The sequence below is a fragment of the Oculina patagonica genome, chromosome 6 (assembly GCF_052425735.1).
Source record: "Oculina patagonica isolate OP01 chromosome 6, crgOcupat, whole genome shotgun sequence".
Classification (NCBI taxonomy): Eukaryota; Metazoa; Cnidaria; class Anthozoa; order Scleractinia; family Oculinidae; genus Oculina; species Oculina patagonica.
This window is the reverse complement of record NC_135763.1, coordinates 34308273-34334263: the sequence shown is the minus strand read 5'-3', so window position 1 is coordinate 34334263 and position 25991 is coordinate 34308273. Positions and strand designations below refer to the sequence as shown.

The following is a 25991-nucleotide window of genomic DNA, read 5'->3' as shown; positions in this document are numbered from 1 at the left end:
GCGTGCGTCCTCCCGCGTAAATGGCCTGTGCCATTGCTCTTAGGTTGTGGATAGCGGGTGAACGAGTGAGGTAAGGCCAGTCTGAAAAACATGTATGTTACGCCGAAGATCTTCGGCGTGGAGCTCGATAATTTACGCCAACTTCTGGCGTATTTTGGAGGTAAGGCAGGAGCCCATTACCCAGGGTAAGGCTAGTTCGCGTTTTCCTCACAAAATGGGCCTGAAAACGGCTAAATGTATGCCCTGATTGGTTCATCTGTAAATTGAAAAGAGAACTCAAGTAGGATTCTGATGAGGGAATGCAACCAAAGCTCTGTTAACTCATTAGGTAAAACAAGTACTATCTTATCAATCGACACATCGATGTCTGATCGATTAAAAAGAACGAGTAAGCATAAACTTGATTCACCGACGTGTTCTAAAGTTTTTTCTCGATATTATTTGTTCGATAGCCAGGGCTAAGTTGTTCGAAAGCCGATTAAGGATTTCAGGATTAAAAGTGACTCGAGGTTTTAATTTCTCCTTTCTTCACTGCAAATGTTTTTGTGGAATTTAAGTCGACGTTGCAACTGGAAGAAAGAAAACTACAAACAAAAAACCTCACTGAAAAGTGGTAACACTTAAATGAAATTCACTAGTCCTGGATAACTTTAATCAACCCTTGAACAGCCGTGTCCCGGGGGGAGGGGGTATAGGTTCCTGATAAGATAATGGAAGCCGGAGGGTGGGCCGGAGGGGTTCCGGAGCTTCGCGTCAAAGACAACCTCGTCCCCGCACCAGGACGCTTTTCCTTCTTCCCGCGCCTGCCACTTCCTGGGGTCGAGGTTGCGCCAAACAGTCAGAAACGACACACTTGAAATCATGTTGTGCACTCAATTCGTATTTGTATTTATATTTTATAAAAGATGTTCAATAAATACAATGAAAAAAAAAACATCCCCTACCACATATTGGCATTCAGTAAAATTGAACCATACAAGCTAAAAAGCTAAAAATTTACATTCTTCTATATACAACAATCTTTACATTCAACTGAAACGCGTAAGATTCTCACACTGCTATACTACGAGTTAACACGATTCACGTCTACGTACGGTTTTTTCTCACTATGAAAAGATTAAAAAATTTAGAACAGCTTTTAAAAATGGAAAGTCAACAAACAAGACTAAACGTTCTTCAAATTGAAAATAAAATTATCTGGCTGTTCAAAGGGCAACCTCTGCTGACGAATTCACAATTTCAGCAAATCAAAAACAAAAGATTTTATTCCTAACTGATTTTACACCTTGTCTTACCATTAAGACAGCGAATTAAACCCTTTCTTCAAGCCACACCTTGTACCAGAGAGCAACAAAACCAGATTTGGCAGGGGAAAATGGGTACGATTTACTACAGAGCAAGCCATGCATTAATTTTTCTCTCAGGCACGCGATTTAGTATGTGCCCCTTTTCCTTAAAACCATGCCCTTCGAACCCACAGCTCAGTCAAAATATAGAACAAATCACTTGCGGTTTCTTCATACGGCTACACCCTTTACACATACCCATATCTCTTCAAGACATGCCTTTTACCATGTAACCATAATTTTAAAGCCGCGCCCTTTACTAGACAAGGGCAATCTTTGCCAATTAGGTGCACGTTTTTCTTCAAGCCTTGCCCTTCAGCAGACAGGGACAAAACCAACTGGGCACTTCAGTGACCCACGACTCAGTCCAGCTTAGAGCAAACCTTGCAACTTCACAATGTGCACCGTTCCCTTCACCAGACAGGGACAAAACCAATTGAGCAATTAACTCACGACTCAGTCTGGCTACGGAGCAAACGATTTACACATTGCCTTCCAGGCCACACCCATGTATCCCCCATTCATTTAAGCCATGTCCTTTGCCAGACAGGGACTGAACCAGCTGGGAATAAACATCCCACGACTCAGTCTGGCTTAGGAACACAACACTGCTACTGTACATGTACATGGTCTTCAAGGCTCATTTTTCAAGAGCTTTTAAAAGGTTATTCCACCTCAATTGCCCGCCTGATACCGTCTTTCAATCGCCACAATCGCCACACACTTAAAAAAACAAAACGAATTATTTACACTTCAACGCATTCAATTTGGATTTGAAGCTACAGTTGCCCTTTGAACAACCAGGTTTTGTTAAAAAATAAAATGCAGTTTGTGAAGATTACAAGCAAGAAAGTTGCATTGAAAAGATATGAACAATAGAAAGCGATTTGCATTCCTAAAGACTTATAACTTCATAGTACATTGTCCTTGTAAATTAAATTTAAATTATTCATTTGGGCTGAATTCACTGCGGCGACCTTTATACGTATTCCCTGAAAATAAAAAAAGGAAAAGACATAATTAGATAGTTGAAACCTTAAATAGGAATCCACACTGCCAAATGGCCTTTCTACGTTGCAGATAGTATAACAAGAGCAACAATCAACAAAGAGAATGCACAGCGCCACAGAACAAAAACAAAGCATTTAAAGGTAATCATGAATACCTGCTTTTACTTAGCAGGCATGACAGGCACAAAAAGGAGAGAGGGACTGAGAAAACAAAAATGAAGCCAAATCAGAGCTTGGTACAGGGCGGGTTTCAGCTTCCACAAAGCAATTCTTTTAGTATTGCAACCCAAAGCCCTAATCACATATTAGACTTGTTTCTTTTCTTTCCTCTCCTTTCAGCACTAACCTCTTCCTAGTCCTCTCCTTCCTTATTCTCTCTTGCTCTAGGGGACAGGAAGGAGAGAACCCTGGAAATGGGGTTGTTTCTGCACCTGCCACATTCTCGTACCCAGAGCCACCTGACCCTCTTAGCCGGCAGAGCCTGGGGCACGAGGAACAAGTGGCTCTGGGGACACATGATTTGATAGGCCGGATTTGAACAAAGGAAACCAAGCAAATGAAACGGTTGATTTGATAGGATAGATTTGAAATTCCCTTTGCTCAAATCCGGGCGATCAAATCATGTGCCCAGAGCCACTTGTTTCTTGTGCCCACAGCTCAGAAGGCTAAGGGGGGCAAGAGGCTCTGGAAACGAGAATGCACCTGCCACAAATATAAATTAGGTTTGCTTGTAAAATCTGAAAATGGAAAATGGAATGCTTTGTTTCTGTTCCACAGTGTAGAGTCATCCATCACTTTGTCCAAGTGGCAGTTGCTATACCAGCTGTGCATTGGTCAGTTCTTAGCTGGTCATTTCAGTTCAGCGTTTTTTATAAGTTGGAGCAAAATAGCAATTTAATATTCATTTTTGTGTGACTGACAAGGAGCAGTGGATCACACGCCTTTTTCAGGTTACAAAAAAGATCAAAGATGTTACATTTATTAGTGGTTAAACGATTTTCAGTGACAAATGACAGAACACAAAATATTTTGAATTACAGAATATGTCACTCATATGAATTTATTCGTCAACAAGTTATCAATGAAGTTATTCACATTAATTCAATATCATTACTGTTAGAATACATAAAAAGTTAATGATTAACTTGATCGTCGGTTTCCCTCGAAGTTCAGTTGCCATAGTTACTGCATCTTTACAGCAACACCCATAAGTCAAGGCACAGGTTAGTTAACTTCAGTTTAAAAGCAAATCCTCCAGCAGCAAGCAGGACTCATAACCTTGGCTTTGCTTTAAATTTTCACACAAAAATAAAAGTACAAGCATGTTTTGTTGCTTGTTTTCACACACTCAAATACCTGCCGTCTGCAAGCTTCGACGCATTTCTGTGCTAGAACTTCTACCTAGAATACAACATGGCCTTTTAGATTGTCCAAAACAAAGCTTTAAATTTTGACGGTGCGAACGACAATGTGCTGACAGTAATTTAAGTGCATGTGCCACACTGGAAAATACTTTAAGGTGGAAGACAGGATTAGCTTACAAGCATACAACAACAACAAAGACTCCCAAGTCCAGGGCTCTGTTATCAGCTGAATGTTAAAACCAAAACAAGGTTATTGTGCAGGCATGACAATTATATTTTTTTGAAAAGCACAGAGATAATTATTTCATAAAAATGTGCACTTAGATAAAAATTAATTTTCAACGTTTGAATTTAAACAGACAAGTCACATTTTTAAAAGTCTTATACTTTGAATTCTGATTGGTCAGAAAGTTCCTTCTGATTGGCAGCTTGCACCTTTCCAGTACAGAGTCGGCTTGGTACCGAGTTACACAACTGACTTGTTGAAAACATGGCCTTTTTGTCAAAATATATTACTTCAGCCCCAATTTTAAATTTTTTATACTCATGTTAAGTTAGTTAATTTGTTATTTTAAGTACCAGTAGTATCTTTCAGCACTGATAATTAATTTTGTTCAATGGCTTATACCGGTAATTAGGCATTGATTTAGTTTGTTAGTTAAAGGCATTCAAATCGCTTAAAGATGTGGCTCTTAACTCCAGCCAATTACCAAGTCAAGAAATTTAAACAATAAGGCAAGGTGAATATACCACAACAATGACCAAGACAGTTTTGAAGAGAGCGTAATGAAGAATGAAGCTTTATGTATCATTTGACATGAAGAGGATAGGCAAAGATGAATGTGATAATGAAGAATTAGTCAAGATATATGAATGTAAGGATGATGTTAGTATTAAAATCACAAGCACAAAACAACAAAAACCTGATGTGATGTAGCTCCCACGCAGTCGTTTTTAGGGGCGATTGTGTTACACTCCTCCCCACGGAGGAGTGTAACACGATCGCCCCTAAGAACGACAATGTGGGAAGCTAGATGTGATGGTGATGACAACAAAAATGTTGACACAAATAAAAATATTAAACAACATTGCACGAACAAATTGGTGATTTTATTTGTTACATGTTAAATATTAAATACAAAATTTATCAAAAATTTATTGAGGCGAAGTGTTAAGATAATTAATATTATTTCTTAAAATTAAAAACAAGAGAGGTTATGTCTAGAATGAAAATTAGAGATTATTTCTACCATTTTTTCTTAACAAAATTAATAAATTCATTACTTACGGTTAATAGTTCAACTTGGAAGTATGAGTTAGTTAATAATTACAAAATAATAAATAATAAAATTAGTGTCAATGTAATTATTTATTTACGACACACGTCTTATAAAATTCAGCCAGAGACTGGCTCTAGCAACAGTTAAAATTCGTCTCAGCTCATAAAAGTTGTTAAAATAATGAAGATTAATAAAATTGCTTCGTATTTATAATTATATATTATTTCTGTTCTGCATGAAGCTTTCACAAAATTTAAATTAAATTTGTATTAGAATAAATTGCAAAAAATAAACAAATGAAAGCAATAATTTCACACAATTAATTTTGTTAAAAAAAGACTTTTCATCAAAGTAAATTTATTTCTGCAAGCTCCATGCATGTAGCTTCAATGTAGACACTTAAAAATTAACAAATGATAACCAGCCCTTACAGAATTAAAGATACTTGCATTGCACATTATGTAAAGTTATGAAATGTTATTACTTTAGTTTCAATTTGTTAGTGACGTGTAGGAAACCATGATTTGTTATAATTATTATTTTTATGTTTGTTATACAAAAACTTTTTAGTTAACAATACATGGTTCAGAATATTCAAGTCTTTTACAAGCACAAAAGTGATTACATGGGGATTCTATGGTGAATTTTATCCCAAACTGTTTTTTAAGAGAGAGATTTGGTGCAAGGTGGTGTAAGTCAAATGCGTCAATCAATTCAAAACATTAGCTTCTAATCACAAGAACAAAGGTCAGAATGTAAATTCTCACTTTTTAAAAGTAAGTGACATCCGCTCTTCCTCAAAATTGCCACAGCAGATTTAAAAGATTTTTAAACTTTATTTTTATGCAAATTCTGTGCAAACATTTTGTGTTGTTTGGGCCACCAACTTAGATGTTATACAGTTAAATGCTTTTCACGTTGGAAGTGGTTAATAGGTGTTTGTGACTGGATTAGTAAAACATGGTTCAGATTTCACAGTCAACTCTCTCTAAAACTGACACCATCAGGACCGGCTCCAACGGTCTGTTTCAGAGAGGTGTCCGTCCATCTTTTAGGGAGTTTAGTTACATTAAAATGACTGAGAAATGGCAGGGACGGGACCAACACCAGGTGTCCATCTTATGGAGGCGTCTGTCTTATGAAGGTGTCGGTTAAGAGAGTTGACTGTATATCTAGACCAGTGCTACATATGTGCAGGTATAAATTAGTTCAGAGGTAACTTACAGTTATCTGACCACTACCAAATTTACAAGAGTTGCTTTTTTAAGTAAATTAGCATGTTGGTCGTTGGTACTCAAATGGCTGACCATGCAATGTAGCTGTTGTGGTTTAAATTTATCTTTGTTTTAAAATTCTTCAATATCATAATGAATATGAGGCAATGAAAAATATATACCAAACTGGCAATTTTAAACTGAATGCATTAGTATGCTGCCAATGAGGAAGTATAAAAACACACATGAAATCAAGATAAATTTGAGAACAAAGTGCAAACAAGAGCCACCATTAGGGACAATGACTGGCTATCCAAAGAAAGGAAGATAAACTTTGAGAGAAATTTTGTTTCTTGCAGTTTGGTAGTGGCCAGTGGCTCTGCTAAATAGGTTTCAACTGTTAACAAGCAACACTACTTACGAAGTCTCCAACATGAGAGATTCCTTAAAGAAATGTCTGGAGGCTCTTTTAGGATCAATATCAGGACCTGATGCAATTCCGTCCTTCAGTTCTCCTCCTCGACTTGACTTTCTTCGAAGTCTACTGAATCGTGATCTCTTCTCTTCTTTTTTGCCACCTTGGTCATCACCAGAAGTCGGTGACATAGGCTCCTCATCAGTCTGGGGACTTATTGGCTCCGAACTTTTAGGTCGGTGCTTATCTTTGTCCATTTCTTTGTCTTTATTTTTTTCGCGATTGTTTGTCAGATCTCTGCCTATGCTCAGTAGATCCGAGAGCGACATGCTCTTTTTTCGAGAATTTAACAGTGGAGTAGATCTCTCCTTTTTGCTCTCAGCCTTTGGAGTGGTAGTGTCTAGCAAATCGCCACTTACAGAGTAATGAGATTTGTCCGGCTTAACAGGAGCCCTGGAAGATTCCGAGCTCCGCTTGTTAAGTTTCCCTAATTTACAGGCACGTTCTTGATGGGTGGGCGATGTCGCTTCAGTGGTCACGGCACCTGATGTAGCTGATGCATCCCGAATTTTCTGTAAAATTCCATTGAGGTCTTGGCCTGGCTTCTCCTGACCTCTCACTAAATCCTTGGGTCGTGGCTTTCGCGAAACCACCGGAGAAGATCTCCTAGGTAAACTTGCTTTTTTAAGTCTTGGCTGCTCTGCCATAGTTATGGCTGACTGAATCTTGTGTTGTGCAATAAGATGAGATTTTATATGCGGTGTTTGTTTTGTGGGTCCATTACTTTTAGGCGTTGATTCAAGTGAGTCAGATAAATTCTGCAAAGCTTGAAATCCTGTTGTTTTGTCCATAGATGATGAAGAATCATCTTCAGATCCTTGTGGCTCTTCGAAAGAGTTCTCCTCTTGTTCGCTTGCAGGTTCGCAGCCGTCAAACTCATCATTCGACACAAAAGATACAGCTTCCTTTTCAGGTGAAGATGGTGGTGTGTCCTCTTCAGTAGGAAGCAGAGATGATTCTATTTCAGGATGCCGTTCTTGATTTGTGGATTGTGGTTCATTCCCGACCTCTTTTGTTTGTCGTGGTTCGGGTGGAGGTAACGACGGAAAATCCACAGACGAAGATGTTATTGGTGACTGAATCTCTGAATCACCAGCTGAATCGTTTAATGAGGTGGATGATGACGTTATCGATCCATCCTGCTCATCGGCAGTTCGTCTTTTCATAATAATACCTTCTCTGAGACTCGACGCCCGTCCTGGTAAAGGCCCTTGAGGGGCTGATGACGAACGTGATAATGAACTAGAATCCACTACACGTGGTCGTTCCTTCTGAGGTGCAGAAGAAGACCGTGCAATCTTTCCAAGCGATTCAGACCGCGGCCTGGCCATTGCTCCAAGAAGAGCTTGTTCTTCCTCTGGTGTCAAGAGGTCTGCCTGTGGCTGCCGGGCAGCAGCATCTTTTTCTTCAGTCTCACCATCTTTACCTCTAAACTCTGACGAATGTGTGCTGCTTGCAGAGGTCACTGCAGAGTCTGAGCGCACCCGATTATTTAGAGTCGGAAAACCAGACTCGTCATTGGAGTCTGATTCAACTGAAATAATTGACGATGCTGAAGAGCTGCGACGTTTCAGACGTGGAAACGCTGGAGAAAGACCCAATGGTGTGACCAATCCTGATGGACTAACCAGGTCATTATCAATGCTAGGTCTCATTTGAAGCATGTTAGAAGATCCTTGACCTAGCTTGGCTATCATGAGCAATTTCTGAAACAGACAGAACAAGACACATTCATGAGATGATGCTAATTTGTAGCAGAAATATTTCCTGAAGAGCATTCCTGCACATTAAATAACTGTGAAATAGAAATCCTAATTTCTTTAGCCCTTGATTTTGTCAAATTGCTGAACAACGCAAAAACAATTTTACCCCAGATTTCTCAAAATCCTAATTTCTGAAACCAATTTTCATTTCCCTTGGACAGTCAAAAAATCAAATGAAGGCGTGAGCGCAAGAGACGCACTTTGTGTTTTGGCCAAATTGAAAATTGTCACAAACAACTCCAAATTTCGCACGCAAGTTCGTTTACGTGTGCTCAACACTGCCCTGTATTTAATTTTGCTGGTCTTTCCTTCGTTTTCGAAAAATAACACAGGCAAAAAGACAAGGTTTTTGCTTGCGCGGCTTCTTTTGTCTTTTCTTTTACAAACGATAAACAAAGGAAACCTTTTGTTTCTCAAAACGATGAAGTCAGCTAAATTTTTAGGGTTACAGTCCTAACCCTAACGCACAAGGTAACCCCAAGGCCTTAGGGTCGGGGTTAGAGTTTCAGATTAGGGTTACAGACTTAGCCCTAACACAAAAGCCTAACCCTAACGCAAAAAAAAAAAAAAAAAAAAAAAAAAGCTTAACACTAACCCCCAGGGATTAGGGTTAAGCCGTTTCAAGTTAAGTTTAGGATCAGAGTCAACCTCAACCTTTAGATCGCGCTTTTAATGCAGTAAGCTTTCACGCCAGTTTGCTTGCAGCTAGCTTTTTCTGCAGTCTGCTTTGGTTAGCTAGTTTTTGTTGTTTCGGGCAAGACTATTTTACTCTGTTACCGTTAGCTGTAATTTGCCGAGGTGAAAGTGAAATTAAGACTGATTGTTGATTGAATACGTTTGCTCGTGTTGTCACATTATACTAGTTTTGCTTTCAGTTGAGTGCCGCCGGCTTGCTCTCACTTCTATCTCCACTCCTTACATCATCACACATCTACAAAATCCCGCGACAACAAGATAAACTTATGAGGTTTTCGTTCGCACGAATCGATAGATTCATTGATGAATATTTAATGAGACACAGAAAATATTTTGCGAAGGGAAGGTGCCCTGGGGAACATATAAAGAATTTTTTTAAGTCTAAAACCAGGTCACTTCTCGGCAACTTTGTCGCGGCAGCACCCAAGCGGATCCTGCAAAACTCGCGTTGACGAAGTTCCCGGCAAGAAACCTCTTGTTTTAGACTCTCTATGCCGCCAGGCTCAAAACTACCTCGGTTTGTGCAACATTTTTTCCGAAGCGCTAAACAGCGCTATTGTAGAAAACAAAGGCAGAAACATCACTCAGTTCTTCGAGCGATGCTGTAAACTTACGGGTATTCAGACTTAATGATGTCCTTCAACCACCTGGCAGCAGCACTTACGCTAAAACTAACCAAAGGCTTCAAATGATTTTCAGGAACAAACGGCCATTTTTTTTTTTCTCTTTCCTCTCACGTGACGCCTATCAGGTGACATCGCGTCACAATGTGTTCAGTCCAGTCCTTTTCTTAAAGCGAATCCTCAAAATGGTGGCTACGAACTAAAATCATGGCTCTGACACGTTTTTCAACCTCCCCGGACAGTTAAATAACGCTAGAAGGAAAGATTTACACGTGATTTGTCGAAAAACTCATGCTGCTGGTTGACTGTGGAGAACGTAAGCTTTGCAAAACGCCTTTGTTCTTTGCATACGTAATTTCTAAAAAACGAAGCTAGATTCAGCGAATTTGAATACAGATCAATGTTAAGCACACGTAAACGAACTTGCGTGCGAAATTTGGAGTTGTTTGTGACAATTTTCAATTTGGCCGAAACACAAAGTGCGTCTCTTGCGCTCAGGCCTTCAAGTGTTGGCTCGAGATGTTCGCTAATTCGATTATTGAGCCAAAACTAAAAGACTAAGTCTTTTAATTACAAAACAAAGGCAGAAACATCACTCAGTTCTTCGAGCGATGCTGTAAACTTACGGGTATTCAGACTTAATGATGTCCTTCAACCACCTGGCAGCAGCACTTACGCTAAAACTAACCAAAGGCTTCAAATGATTTTCAGGAACAAACGGCCATTTTTTTTTCTCTTTCCTCTCACGTGACACCTATCAGGTGACATCGCGTCACAATGTGTTCAGTCCAGTCCTTTTCTTAAAGCGAATCCTCAAAATGGTGGCTACGAACTAAAATCGTGGCTCTGACACGTTTTTCAACCTCCCCGGACAGTTAAATAACGCTAGAAGGAAAGATTTACATGCGATGTGTCGAAAAACTCATGCTGCTGGTTGACTGTGGAGAACGTAAGCTTTGCAAAACGCCTTTGTTCTTTGCATACGTAATTTCTAAAAAACGAAGCTAGATTCAGCGAATTTGAATACAGATCAATGTTAAGCACACGTAAACGAACTTGCGTGCGAAATTTGGAGTTGTTTGTGACAATTTTCAATTTAGCCGAAACACAAAGTGCGTCTCTTGCGCTCAGGCCTTCAAATTCAAATGTATCATGTGAGATTAAGCACTGGAACTTACATTTCCTGAATAAAGTAGCATACATGTACCAACAAAGATTGAACTGCAACAAGTTAGAGAATTAAGTGGCAGGGAATAAAGACGATATAGGTACCTGGGCCTTTTTAATTGCATCCATCCACTGCGTTTGGTCAGCCACACTTCCCTGGAGGGCAAATGCCTGCACTGCTATGTTGTACTCGTTTACATAAATAAGTAAGAAAGTTCCTGAAAATGAAAATAAAACACATTTTCATTAGCTACATCAATGTAAGATTACAGTAATAATACAAAAGCAAACACAAGGAAAGGGAAAGGACTAAAATGAAAGGGAAATGGAAGAAAAATAAAAAGAATTTACAGGGAAATAAAGAAATATGAAAATGCACTGGGAATGTACATTACATGTATATAACATTATTCATTTTAAAATTTCTGTCACAAAATACAAAATTGACACAAGTTTAGAACTTTAAATGTGTGTACCTTGGTCCTTGGAGGGGCTAAGAAACAGCTTGTCTACCTGTAGAGGCTAAAAACAGAACAACACAGCAATAAGCCAATAGTACGTACATACACGGTCTGTGACACATGTAAAAATAATAATTTGCAACACTGAATTTAGCTTCATCTTTTAACTCAAAAGTCAACTCCTCAAGCCCTGAGTAAAAACACATGAAGCTATATTATGGTCCAGCGTAGAAGGCCAAAGGAGCGCCCCAGTATGTGTTCACATCTTTTCTTCAATCCCCTTCCCTATCCCCCACCCAGGGGCAAGAAACTAATAAGCTAAGCCTTCCTTTTCAAAAATATCTGGTTTGGTCCCTGAAGTGGTGCAGGTAACAATTACTTACCGGCTTGATGACTTTAAATTTATCCCCTTTCTTTGCTTTGGTAATAAGAAGTAAATCCGTAAATAGAAAGACGTAAACATCCATCTGCAAAGAAAGGCAAAACAGCCAGATGAGGTCAATTATAATTTTAAATCACAAATCTAACTCACCTCAAAAGTAGAACTTTATCTGACTCAGAAACCATATAAGGACACATCATGTCGGTTACATATAGCAAAAGATCTATCCAGGTCACGAGACAATAGCTAGCCAGATCTGACTTGGAACTGAAAACTAGACTAGATCTAGATCTATGTTGTGTTTTGACTAACTGCATGAGCAGAGAGCGCATAACCGTACCTTGCCCTGTTTTTCAACTAGCCTCAGTGATCCCTCATGGATAACAGTACGATGTTGATCATCAGTTAAACCAGGCATTGGTCGTGTTAAGTCATAAGAGCTGTAATCTTGAAGAATCTGTTGCAAAATAAATAGATTAATAAATAAATTCTCCTTCCTGATGCCATAAATTTCTTATAAAGTGTGCTCCAAGAAGTTGATGGTAAATCACATCAAATGCAAGAAAACTTCCCCCTAATTGAAAAGGTAAAGGTAAAGTCTGCGTTCGAGCCTAGCGGTCCACCAGGCCAGAGATTTTCTTTCTGGATGGGATGGTCGTCCATTGCAAGGTTACCCCTAACAGGAAATTAGCCAGTACAGTCAACTCCCTCCATAATGGACAACTTCGGGACCACCAATTGGTGTCCGCAATAGAGAAAGTTTGTATTAGCGAGAGTTATTTTCAGTAATTCTTAGCCACCGGGACTTCAACTCCTGTCCGTAATAACGCGGTGTCCATAATAGCGAGGTGTCTGCAAGGCGAGAGTTGGCTCTACCTATTATACAGCTGGGTGAAGAGAGGCACTGTAAGAGTAAGTGTCTTCCCCAGAACCATAATGCTGTGACCCCGGCCAGGGCTTAAACCCAGACCACTCAATCTGGAGTCCAGTTTGCTAACCATTAGGTGACCGTAGCTCCCCCCCCCTAGTTGACCAATTTCTTAATTCACGTAACCAGTTGCCCATTAACAATGTATTAAAATTGTTAAGAGAACTTAGCTTGTGATCACACACTACCTTTTCCATCTCCTCATTAACAGCTTCTACTACATTGTAGTTATTGTGGATTCTATCAGCCGTTGTCTTAAGTTTCTCCAGCTCATGCCGCACTCTCATGGCACCATTAACTTTGCTCACAAAAGCTTCTACCTTATCTCGCTGAAAAATAAATAGTAAGATTGATGATGATCTCCATTAGTCTAAGAATAGAGTAAAAGAGCGGGGATAAGGAAACAACTACTTGATGGTATTGTATTTTTTTATTCTTGATTTAAAAAATATTTTTTATTAAAGCCTGTGTAATGGTAAACACATGCAACAGATGTATGCAGCTAAGGGAAGGTGCCTGCTTACGTAGAGGAGGTGACCTCTTATATTAAGAGAGGGCTATGCAAATGTAAAACGTAATGTAAATGTAATTAATTTACCCACGTTACACGGAAGAACTCAGGAGCTCGTTAAGACATGTACGTGCATACAAGATTGAATTGAAACTTGGAGTGTTGGTTTTTGTGGAGGGAGGAAAAACGGGGAACCCAGAAAATAACCCGTGGAACAAGGACGAGAACCAACAAAAACTCAACCCACATATGGCACCTGGCTGCTGGAGGCAAGCGCTCTCACCACTGTGCCATTTACAAATTACAATTACTTGACATTTACAATGCAAGTCAGCTTAAGGAAGGTGTTCATATATATAAAATGGGTGTCTACTTTAAATTGGCGTTTGCTAGCCAAGAGGAGGTGTTCATATATAAAATGGGTGTCTGCTTTAAATTGGCGTTTGCTAGCCAAGAGGAGGTCTCCATTTAAAAAGACGTTCTCCACAAAGAGGAGGTATCCACATGGGGAAAGTGTGTTTTGGGGAATGTTGTCAACTTAGTGGGTGCCGTGCCTGTCAGAAAATGTTTGACTGCATTGGTAAAGTCTAATACTTAGATCTACTTCTATTTGAATCTTACCATTCTAATAATGGGTTCTTTCATATCGTCATCCAGTGTTTTGTTGTGAATTGCCTTCAGTAGCAGGGGATATTTTGTGACCCTCTGCATGGGCTTCACCAGCAAATCGTTCAACTTCAGCCGGTCAGTACAATACTTGTGCTCTTCACACCACTGACAAGGAGAAGCAAACACAAAGAGAAACAACAAGATGGTGAGATGGCTTGTCCACAATTACAAAGCAATTGCAAATCGAACAAGAGTTACAATGTATGTACCACAGAACAATAACAACCCTCCAAGTTAAGACCATTTTAGTCGCCATGGCGACTAAAATTTTGGAGCTGGCGACTAAATAGGAATTGAAGTTGAAGGGTTGAATAATTCTACAGTAATTGTCAATTGAAAGTCTTTAATCCCTGTAATATAAATTACATGTGTGTGACGCTCTGGATACCAAGTTGGTATTTATGTTACCACAATGGTGATAAACATTATACTGTAGTACCCGGTAGTTAGTTTTCTGACCCAAAGAAAAAAGCTTAACAGAAGGTCTTTGTTATCAATGACATTAAGGCAAGAAGAGATTAAGGTTCTGTAAGCTCTACACATGACAAATTCTTACCGTAATGTACGTCCTGAAGTCTTCACTCTCCATAAGCTTTTCCTTGAAGTACTTCAAGCAATTTGCCTCTTCCATACAGTATGTGGTGTAGGGGTCAAATTGAGTATCAAACTACAAGACAATTGACACAAAGTTTGCTTTATTTTCACAGAAAGGAAACTAATAGGCCATTTCCAAGTTACCCTTTGCGTCTGTTTCAAAACAAGGAAGAAATCATGTGTACACGTAATCAAACCAAACAAGTTTAACTGCAAACGTTACAATTCTGCAATTTTTATTATAAATTATGAAAACTTCAGGTTGCTTACCATATTAAATCCCACTTCCATTTCTAATGGATTTAGTGGATCCTTTGTTTGTCTGGCCTGAAAATAAAAATGCAGTACATTTAATAAAAATTATATTAACATTTTGTTACAAAAGTAACGGGTTTTCACTTGAATATTTTAATTTCAATTTAACTCAAATTGATTATTTCTCAAAAGTGGAAATATGTACTTACATTTTCAACAACCTTGCTAAGGTGCTCACTCCAAAATACTAAATTAACTTCATAAATTTCTTCAACATTGGAAAAAAGCTTGGAAGCTTCAATCTGCCAAAAAGCACATCACAGTCAGTTATAGATGAGATCAGAGTGTAAGAGAAGTTAATATTTAAGGAAAACCCTTGAAATTCCTCTAAAAACTGTTAGATAAAAATTAAAATTTACCGACAAGTTTGAAAAAAGCTCTAGAAGCATAAATGGAACCCTGCCTTAAGAAGTTAACAATAATGTCACCATTAACTCACGGATACCACTCTTTAATATATAAGCTCGACAAAAAAGAAGCACAATCAGACTACACATAATAGCTCAATGTGTCATCTGCTTTGAAAGAACAAAAGTCTTACCTCTGCTAAAAATCCTTCACATTGTAAATTTCTTAGGCATTGGAGAAATAGCTGCAGATAAAACAAAAATTAAACATTGATTTATGGCCACAATGAGAAAGCTTTCAACCAACAGATCACAGATCTGACACCTGAAACCCTAAAGCCCGTGCCAAACAAGGATGAGAGTTCAAAACTCTCGCTCTCGTTTGGCCTGAACTCTCATGCACTCTCATTGACTCTCATGTGCTCTTATCGTCTTTGTGCATGCTCAAATATTTCATGAGAGTCAATGAAAGTTTTCTCTTGTTTGGCCCGAGTTGTTAACAGCCAATGAGAGTTGATGAAAACTCTCATGAAATTCAACTCTCATCATCATTTGGCTCAGGCTTAAAAAACAGATTTGTGCATTGTATAATCAATCTTTACCTTTTTGATAACATAGAGTTTCGAGATGTATGCAGCTTCTGTTGATAACAGTTCCCAAATGGCTTCTTGCTGGTCCTTCTGTTTCTTTGTCATGGCCTGAATAAAATTTATACAAAGAAACACTTAATATTTGACAGTAAAATGTGAAGTGATGGAAGTTTATGTCAATATCTCAAGTGGCAGCAAGCCTGAATTTGAAGAAGAAAATTTTTTTTTCATCACTTCATCCTTCCTACCATGCTAAAACAAAAGCTGAGAGATGAACTGATTTCATTAATTACCTCAATATGGCATTGGTCCACAACTTCAGTCCACGATGCTTCCTGCTAACATAAAACATGCTTGGTGGTTAAAACAACATGTTGTTCCAAAAAATACATTCCAGATACACTCCAAAGAAGGTCTGGGGGGTCTCAAAAGCCAAAGCTTTTTAAAATGAAAGTATGAAGCTCATCTGGAATTTCTGGAGGAGTAGGAGGAGGCGGGAGGTGTGGTGGCGGGAGGGGGGCTGGGCTCAAACCAGAAAACCTTCCATGGATATTTTCTGTAACAACACACACAGGGAGCAGAGGAACCAAATTCGACCTTTGTAAATATTAAAATGTTCGATCTATTTCGCAGCGCTTCTCTCGCCCTTGTTGTTGGTTATCTGATCATTTTGTTTACGCGACGGATAAACCAGCGGGAATCCTGTTGCGCTTGGCGTAGCCGCAGGCTCAATGACCGTGGGCGCCACAAGATCGTTACACACTAAGAAAAGAGACAAGGGATGAAACAGATTTGAGCCAAATTTTCGATCGCCGATAACTCGCTACAGATCCAATGATTAAGCCTGATTTTCGGTATACGGTCTTACATTAATAGTATCTCGAACGCTGTTTAACCATTTCGATGAAGATATTCATTAAACGAACCTTTTGGCGATCGCTCTTTTGGCGTTAAAAGTTAGCTTTCGTACGATGTGCACCGCAACATAGTGGTGATGGAAATGCGTCATACCAGATGTCTGGTGTGTAACTGGAAGTTATTTCACACGGAGTAGAGAGCCAATTTGCAGCTTTGAGCTTTAAAATGTTTAATCTATACACATGGGACAAAGGGAGAAAGAAGAGCCAAATTTGAACTTTGTGTATATTGAAATATTCGATCGAAATCGTGGTGCTTGTCAAACGTTATCAGATCTTTTTGTTCAGGCGATCGCGCGACGGTCAGAGCGCTGGTATCCTGCTGCGCTTGGCCTTGCCGCAGGCATGCAAAAAGACACCGCTTGGCATGAATTCGAATGAATCTTCTTTGCTAAACTCGGTTCTGTAGTTATTTAAAAACCTGAAAAGAAAATATATTGCTTTACCAATAGCCTCCAATCGATCGTTCGATCGGTTGACCGATCGAATAAATATCGCAACAGAACAATTTGATACCACAAGTTTCCAATTTTCTTGCGTACCATTGCACAGAGATGAATTTATTCCTACGATCTTTGCCCTTCACTTTTTTCCTGCAGCGAAAGACTTTCCATGGTCGAAAACATGCGTTTCATTTAAAATCTCCCTCCAAATCAGCTGTTGTTTTGAAATTTTAATTAGTAAAAGATGATACGACAAACGGCACTTCACTTCCGTCACCAGTATGTTGCGTTTCACATGGAACGAGTCACGTGGTACTATGTTTCATCCCTTGTCTCTTTTTCTTCTCGGCACTTCGTGCCTCGCTCGGAAAGCTTCGCTTTCCGTCCGTTGCCCTTCGGGCAACAAAATATTACCGCTACAAAATAGATCAAACATTTTTATTAATATTTACAATGGTCGAATTTGGCTCTTCTACTCCCTGTGCAACACAACGCTGACAAGCAAGCAATGCTATGGCCACTTGTAAATTAATTATAATTTAAAGCAAAATAATGCCATTTTTTCCTTACGGAGAGCATGGTATGAACTTGGTTTAAATATAATAAATTTACAAATGGCACCCCATACAATGCTAAGAACAATCATGACTATAGATAACATAAGAACTTAATTCTCCCAATGCACCCACTAAATTACCCATACTCAGAGTATTTGTGCATGTAAGTTTCACAAAGTACTCACAAGTTTGATCTGATCCTCAATCTCATTTTTAAAGCCACAATCATAATCAGCACTGTCTTCCAAGCCATATAAGGAATACCGGTCAAGCGAGTCCTTTAGAGTCCCCTGCAAATAATAGGGTTGCACGATATCATAAAGCTGCTGTTCCTCAAGGTTGACAGGAGAAACTGTCCATGCATGATCAGATTCCTGACCAAAAAGAAAACAATCTCAGCAATAAGTCAACTCTAACAACCTACAAACTAAGCATGGTTGCCACTCACATCAGTTTTCAAAATTCCCTGACTTTTCCCTGTCTTCTTCCAAAACGAAAATAAAATTTGACAAAAATAAAATTTCCTTGACCAAACATATACAAAATGTCAGATATAGTAGGGGACTTCAGCCTCCACTTCCATGAAAAAACCATGGATGAGATCAAATTGACCTGAAATGTTTGTTCCAGCCATCAATTGGATGAAATCAGCAGTGTTTTATTTCAATTTTTCCTGACTTTTCTTCATAATGTCAATTTTCCCTGACTCAAAATGAAATTTCCTGACTTTTCCTTGACTCAAAATAAATACCGGGTATTCCTGACTTTTCCCTGACCTTTAAGAATTTTACGGGTAATTTTCCTGACCATTTCCTGACCTGTGGCAACCCTGCTAAGTCTATGTTTCCACAGGACTTGACTGGAAGTCCTTACCAAACCACAGCTAACCAGAATGTTTACATGGCACCATTTGAAAATGATCCCAACCAATTCCAAACAGTTCCATGGAAACAACTGGTACTTCTGTGGCTGTTTCTGGAACTGGTCTGGTAGGGATCCAAAAATGGACCTGCAAAAACAGCAAGTCCAGTTTTGGATCCATTAGGTTCCGTTCAGAACAGTTCCAGAATGGTCCTGTGTAATCAGAAAGCTTAAATAAAGTATTTACAAATAGTCTGATTTTCCAGGCATTTGGATCTGTTTGAAATCAGTCCAGGTAAACATTGTCTAGTCTAACCTCAACTAGCAGCCAATTCTCTGTAACAGCCAGGATTTTTAATCCTGACCTCAGTCAATTTGTACACTTTGCCGCTAATTACCTGTCTACAACAGCCACTTCTCACAATGGCCCACTAATTCTCCACCCCCCTCCCCCCCCCTCACGAGCTTTAAATGAAATAATTACAATGCTATACCTTGATAGTTTTAGGTTGGTTGAACAGCCCAGTCAGGCGACTGCTGGCTGACTTGGGTCTCGGCAAAGTCCCGCCACCACTTGGATGAATTCCACCAGGAAGAACTGGACTTGAAAGTGATGGAGGCATGGTACCTCCAAACTCTTTACCAAACAGTGCCTCCATGTTTTTCTTCCCCTTCTGTGTCTGATGTTGAGAATACAAAAAATTTAATTTAGAGGTGATAAGTAAAGATCATATTAAAACATTAAACTAGTACATGTAATAAGGTAAAGTTGGCATAGGGCTAAAGTGACCCATAGGCACCAGGGCTTAGCCCAGTTTTTGTATCATTGAGCAACTAGCAGTATTTGAAACCCCGCTCCTCTCCCCTGGATGGGATAAAGTTTGTAAGAAAGTAGGGTCATCTTTTAACGACCATAGCACTAAAACAGCGTGCTTGTCCAACGCAGGGTTACCCCCATCATAAATTCACTGGTACCCATTTATACACCTGGGTGGAGAGAGGAACTGTGAGAATTCAGTTGTCTTACCAAGAACACAACACAGTGACCCTGGCCAGGGAACAAACCCAGTTTGCTTGATCCAGACACCAACACACACTTACCATTACGCCCCCATATGCGTGCCATATACAGCTAGTAATACTATACCAATAGACCTCTTTAGCTTTGTTTGTTTGTTGTCTGATTGTAGACCATGTGATGCTACCTTTTGAATCATTTCTTTCAAATTTAAACAAACTCACATGGAAATGAATGAATAATTTCAAGAAGAAAAAACTTACATGTAAGGTACAATTCTCTGGAGAGAATCACATAATCTATAATGGGCAATTTACATACATACACGTAGCTAAAGGAGTTTATTAGAAGTAAATCAGCAAATAACTTACATTCTTATTAAATTGTTGATATATTTTGTCGTCTTTAGAGTTTTCTTTCTCCTTTTCTTCATTGCTCTTAACATTGTTTTTGTCCTTGCCCTTAGTAGTGAAGGAACCTGACCGTGCCATGAAGGAAGAGCTCTTTGGCCGAGGAGCTGTCTCGTCAGCATTACTCTTGTCATCAGCGTCTCTCACAATATTTATTACCCGCTCATCAACCTTGAAATCTTCATTAGCTGAAGAGAAAAACATTGTAAATCTTTTACAAAATACCGCAATGAGTTTATGGCTTGTATGGCTGGTTTAACACATTCAAGGACTCTCCATTTGAGTAAGGCTACGTGCAAGTGAAGGATCACAATATTTTACACAAAGATTCACTGTTTTTACACTACAGACAAATTAAATTAAGAGGAATTATAAATTTAGACAGATCAGGGGATGAGCTTTTTGTCTGAGTTGGCTAGACTGATAATAACTAATCTAAATTCACATTAACTGCATGATTAATTACTGAACTTGTGGTAAAAACCCAAAGGTCTGCAGAATGAACTGACAAATAAAACATCTCCAATAACTTAATTAAACCAAACATTTTCAGAAAAAAAATTAGAATACAATTTATGAATTTTGACACTTACATGTATTACGTTGAAGCTTTAATAACAGGTCAAAATGATTTCAAACTACTAGAGACAGTTTGATTTGCATATAGCTTTTGGTTTTTGTTTAAGGGTTATGGTACTAAATCTGGAACAAAGCGAGATTTCGAACACAATGTTTAATGAAATGGCTTTCACCACAAGGTCTCTGCGGAGTCTCTTGTTAGAGACAAAACATGCGTGTCAGACTAGCCATAAAAACAAAGAAAAAGAAAAATCACACTAGTTTGACCTGAAATTTGTTTTGAACTACAACATGCATTTAAAGAAATTCTAACTACAATTATTGTGGGGGAAAACAGACTGGTCCAAGTACCTTACCTCTTACATGTAGAACATTTCCGCCCAGAGGAAAAGTATCAAATGCTAATGGTAATGGCGTATTTGATGAATCCAAAAATACAGAATGGGTGGCGAATGAGAAGTCTTGGGCCTCAAAAAGAGGTTCAATAGAGTCTCTGCCAGAGAGGAAATTAAAAACAGTTTGTAACAAGGTACAAATTAAAATAGTAAAAGTAAAGTCTGCATTCAAGCCTAGTGGCCCATCAGGCCAGAGCTTATCCCAGTTTCAGTAGCAGGAAGCGACTAGGAGTATTTCTACTCCCCCCTGGATGGGATGCTAGTTCATTGCAGGGTTACCCCCAAACATTAAATTCGCTGGTACCCATTTATACACCTGGGTGGAGAGGGGCACTATAACAATAAAATGTCTTGCCAAAAATCACAACACAATGACCCCTACCAGGGCTGGAACCCAGACCACTCAATCCGGAGTTCAGCGTACTAACGGTTGGGCCACCTTGCCTCCCACAAAAAATAAAATATTGTAAAATGTGTATGTACGTAGTTTTAAAGAAATGTAACACTGAAGTGTCAAGATTGTGTAGTTTAAATTATAAAGCTGTGGTTAGATAATTATGAGCAATGTTTTGCTTGCAGGAGCAAGTGACAGGAGTTCTTTTAATATTTTCATGTCAACCTGGAGCAGTGGCAGTTGCAAAAGCGTATCAAAATATTACCTAACATTTGAGGAGTACAGATCAAAGTAAACAATTATTAAACAGTACAGGTATTTTGATTTACCTCAAAGACTTTCCTTTCAGGGCAGGTACAACATCTATGTGGAATTCACCACTTCTACTGTCGAAAAATTTAATACTAAAGAATTCTCTACCAGGATCCTTAAAAGAATTTAAAAAAAAATAAAAGTCAGCACAGAATATTGCGTGTTATATTATAATTGAAATATTGACTCAATATCACTATAATTGAATTACTATTTATAACCTTGGATTGAAATAATCGCATTGAGAAACTATTTTGATTGGCGACTATAAACTTTGTTAAGAATAGAAAACATTGACTTTATGAAGTTACACAGTCATGTAACCAGGATCGCATTGGCTTTGTTGGGAGATTCAGAATAGATTACGATATAATTATTAATAGAGAGAACCACCACGCACAATACATGTAACTATTAATAATATTATTGGAAATATAAACCTTAATTTCAGTTTTTAGAATGTGACACTTAATAAAACTCAAAGGGAGTCTGCATGTGCATAGAACAAATGGTAGCTTTACATTTACGACAAGGAGGAGAAACAGCTTACTGTTACTAACAGAGTTCACACATGGAAATAGTTGACAGAATAGTATACCACTGACATTGACAATGTACCACAGTACCCCAATTGAAACTAATTCTTATGATATATTATTATACCGTGCGCCAAAATGTGTGTCTTAAAAGCTTTAGAGCCCACAAAATGTCCATGTACAAAGAAATTATGGCATAAAAGAACAGATCAAGTCCTAAATGAAAGATGGTAGACCAATTCTACGTTTTGGTACTCACACAACTCAATGGCATGTCAAGTATGTAATCAAATAAAATAAACCTATCCACAACTTCCTAAATAACTGTGTGAGACTTGTCTTATCCATTACAATAACAAACTATTCTACTGTACAAATATTTGTACACCAGGCACTACAGAGACAAAAACCAAGATTTTTTTCAAACACTCACTTCGGTATTGTGTCTTCGGGGCTTCTTCTTGGCTGCAGTACTCAGTTTGAACATGCGTTTCCCAGAAGAGTAACCCCGATTCTTTTTGTCGCTGTTAAGAACAATCACAGAAATATACCATAGCCATTAAACATGTATCTCTTTGATTGGGATGTAGACTGCAAATATGGCAGAGAAGAAAATAAAAGCTGGGGAAAACCGAATATTGTGCACACAAAGAGCTTCCGGATTGTCTCATAACTAAAATGTATTATTATTGAGTACAGTATTCACCTCCACATGAATCAATAATCAGGAAAAGGTAGGGCATGTTTGTTTTTAATATAAGGAGTTAAAATCATGTAGAAGAGAGTTCTATACCAATAGATATAAAAAAACAAGTTACATTTCTACTGATAAGTACGACAAAAAATCAAGATCAAGCTAGGGTCGGATACCCACTTCGATTAAACACCAGATAAGTTGGAGAAAGAATGCTACAGTTTATCAGACAGGAAATTGGGATAACTTGATTAATCTCAACTAATTCTTAATATCTTCGGCTAAGACTATTCTAACCACAGACAGATAAAACTTAAATCAACAATAAGAAGCACAATTTCCATTTTAGAAATTTTAGAAGCTGGGATCTAAAAACATTGGATAGCAATATTCCCCTTTTATGTTGATCATGGCTTTACTAAATATTCTTCTGCTTATTGTAACATTACTCCAGACCTTAAAAATTTCCAGGATTAAGGTAAACACATCTCATAGTTATAACAATCTTATTCGATACATAGATGAACAAATAATAAGAATGAAAAAAAGCTAATCAAGTATGGGATATTCTTTTGATGTATAGTCTTGTCAATTCTAATGATATGGCTTATGAAATACACAGATTAATACCATTCAAAATAGTGGTGCAATGTATATGCTAAGGTTTAAATTTATCTTTGGTCTAAATTCTTTTAAACCAGTTTGATTTTTATATCCTTTTGTTTCAGATTTTGTCGATGGGAACGAAACAATGAAAAATAAAAATTAAACTGGTTTGAAAATTTTTAAACCAAAGTTAAATTTCAACCACAACATAATCATCAATCATGGCCACTGGGTTTAAATTTATTTATTTTATTTATTGGAGGGAGGAAGGAAGAAACTGTTCACATACAGTAGAATTAATATCCTTCCAACTGAACAGGTTAAAGATACATGTATGTTACATTGTGAAATATTGGCATCTTAAGGCATTATCAACTGAAACATTAAATAAATATAACTCTATAGAAACAGAACTAGTGAATTCTGTTGTTATATTGATGTGTGAGGAAAGAGACATTTTGATTATCACAATAAATGAGTAAAATTAATAATCTTTCTTTTTACTGCTAAAAAAAAATTTACTCCAACTTTCAACCAAATAAGAAAAAATAATACTCATGAAAGTTTTAAAGGGAGCTTGAAAACTTACATATAGTTACATAAATTTGGTGGTTCAATTTTACCCTTGGTGCAATCTGATATTTTCCTCTGTTTTATATTCATTAGCATATATTACCATACACCAGAACAAAGGAAAATACCAAATTATACCAAAGGTAAAATTCAACCACGACATAGACATAATTGTTGTGGAAACACTTGCCTATGACCCTTCCATTTGTTTCTTTAACTAAAACAAAAAACACAAAAAATGTCTTATTTCTTAACTACATAACTGAAGCTGAGGCTTACACTTTTGGTTCTGATTCAAGGTCATCCTCGTTTCCTGAATCAGATCCCACTGAATGATTTGAAGGCGTCCTGATTATATGAGTACTTGGCCTCTCTGAAGGGAAAAAAGAAAAAAATGTCAACTTTACCAACTGAAGTGAAAAGGTGCTGAGAATATGGAAATTTGTCAACTTTGCTTTGATTAATTTGCTGCAAACTTCTCAAAACTAATATTGAAAGAAATGAGTAACTCTAACTAGAAAATAAGCACACACCCCCAACACACGGCACACTTCGAATTTTCATAGGAGGGGGAAGGGGTCTGGGGATCATTTTCAACCTTGTATAACCTGGAGTGTATAATATGGAAAGGGATTTGAAGAACAGACATTTTGCATTTTGTACTGTTCCAATGCTTAAGAAATTCCTCCACCAAATCAACAATTGACATTCAAGCAGTGTTTGAAAAATTACAGTGTGCTTGTTCATAAAAATTTTTTATTAATAACTGGTCAATTCATATGAAATCAGTACAAAGGAGATTTAATAATAGTCAATGGTTCTGCCGGTAATGCAATGTGTACCAACACACTCACTTGAAAACAAATAATCATAATCATAATCATAGTAATTTTTCTTGGACAATAATTTCTGTCCAAGGGGGAAAGGTGCAATGACGTTAACCCTATGTGAAATACCAGCCTGTAAAACAAGGCCAGACCACAACACCGGGAACTCCATGCCCTACTCTTTGCGATAAGTGTGTGGGTTCTTTAACGTCCCCTGCAGACCACATTACACTAAAGATGCAGGAGATGGGATCTACAGTTTATCGTCCTTATCCGAAAAGACTAGTAAGAACATCTAACCATTTGCAGATGTCATTGCAAAGGCAGCATGTTCTCCTCAGTTATTTTAAGACCATGAGTGTTAAGTCCGGTCTGGGAGTCAAACCCGAGACCCTCCGCACAACAGTCCCGCACTCTTCCAACTGAGCTAACCGGTCGGCACAAAATAAAAACCTTACCCGGTACGTCGAACCTTGCATGGCTTGAACCAGCACCAAGGTGGTGAACCTCGTCACACCTTAAACAGAGTAGCAGGGGATGGCCGCCGTTGGCATCTTGGCAGTCTTCATGGTGACAGACCTGGCATTCACAATTTAAATGTATTTGAGACATTGAAATCCAACATCCATGCACACACTGTGAGGATTCTTGTTATGACTTAAAAAAAGCAAGCAGTGCAAATGTGCTGCCAACAGGTTGCTTTAGTGCAGGACAACAAAATAACGTTATGAATAATTTAATGTTATCATACTCTCTAGAAGCCTGTGTCTACAGCTGATGTTATGAAAATTGACTTTGGATTTATTTTAGCTTCTTCTTAATAATAATAGATTCCTCAGCATGTGCAGGTCTCTCACAAAAGTTATTCAAAACTATTTTAAACTACATTAAGCCAGCAGTTTGGTTGTTTACAGCAATGAATAGACAATGGTCTTTAGCCAACTGTGTCTGTGTCTCTCGAGAAACGAGACAAGGGGTGGTAACTTACTTTTGAGCTTTTTAACTTAATATTTCACCTTCACCTTTTTTTAGAATTATACTCCATTATTGGTACACAGTCATGTAACTATTTCTCTGAAAGTGTTTTTAGAGAAGTCTACGTAGGGAGATGCTACAGCTTGTGCTTTAAATCGC

General features: G+C 38.2%; 1 protein-coding gene across 6 annotated transcripts in view; it reads right to left on the bottom strand.

The window, feature by feature from the left end:
• Positions 1-859: 859 nt before the first annotated feature.
• Positions 860-25991, bottom strand: part of LOC144657010 (pleckstrin homology domain-containing family G member 5-like) — a 35897-nt gene continuing 10765 nt past the window's right edge. For 2 of the 6 annotated variants that reach the window (XM_078517282.1, XM_078517286.1), the window contains exons 4-25: positions 25316-25436; positions 24310-24403; positions 22591-22681; positions 21639-21736; positions 20877-21013; positions 19903-20129; positions 19008-19193; positions 17838-18026; positions 16029-16073; positions 15748-15843; positions 15340-15390; positions 14948-15040; positions 14754-14810; positions 14446-14556; positions 13842-13994; positions 12898-13038; positions 12122-12238; positions 11783-11866; positions 11415-11460; positions 11044-11156; positions 6636-8395; positions 860-2338 (exon numbers count right to left, since the gene is read on the bottom strand). In XM_078517282.1, the coding sequence (XP_078373408.1) occupies positions 2326-2338; positions 6636-8395; positions 11044-11156; positions 11415-11460; positions 11783-11866; positions 12122-12238; positions 12898-13038; positions 13842-13994; positions 14446-14556; positions 14754-14810; positions 14948-15040; positions 15340-15390; positions 15748-15843; positions 16029-16073; positions 17838-18026; positions 19008-19193; positions 19903-20129; positions 20877-21013; positions 21639-21736; positions 22591-22681; positions 24310-24403; positions 25316-25436 (4023 nt within the window). In that variant the 3' untranslated portion in view covers positions 860-2325. The remainder of the gene's footprint in view (positions 2339-6635; positions 8396-11043; positions 11157-11414; positions 11461-11782; positions 11867-12121; positions 12239-12897; positions 13039-13841; positions 13995-14445; positions 14557-14753; positions 14811-14947; positions 15041-15339; positions 15391-15747; positions 15844-16028; positions 16074-17837; positions 18027-19007; positions 19194-19902; positions 20130-20876; positions 21014-21638; positions 21737-22590; positions 22682-24309; positions 24404-25315; positions 25437-25991) is intronic. The other 4 variants (XM_078517285.1, XM_078517287.1, XM_078517283.1 and 1 more) reach the window with 3 other exon arrangements.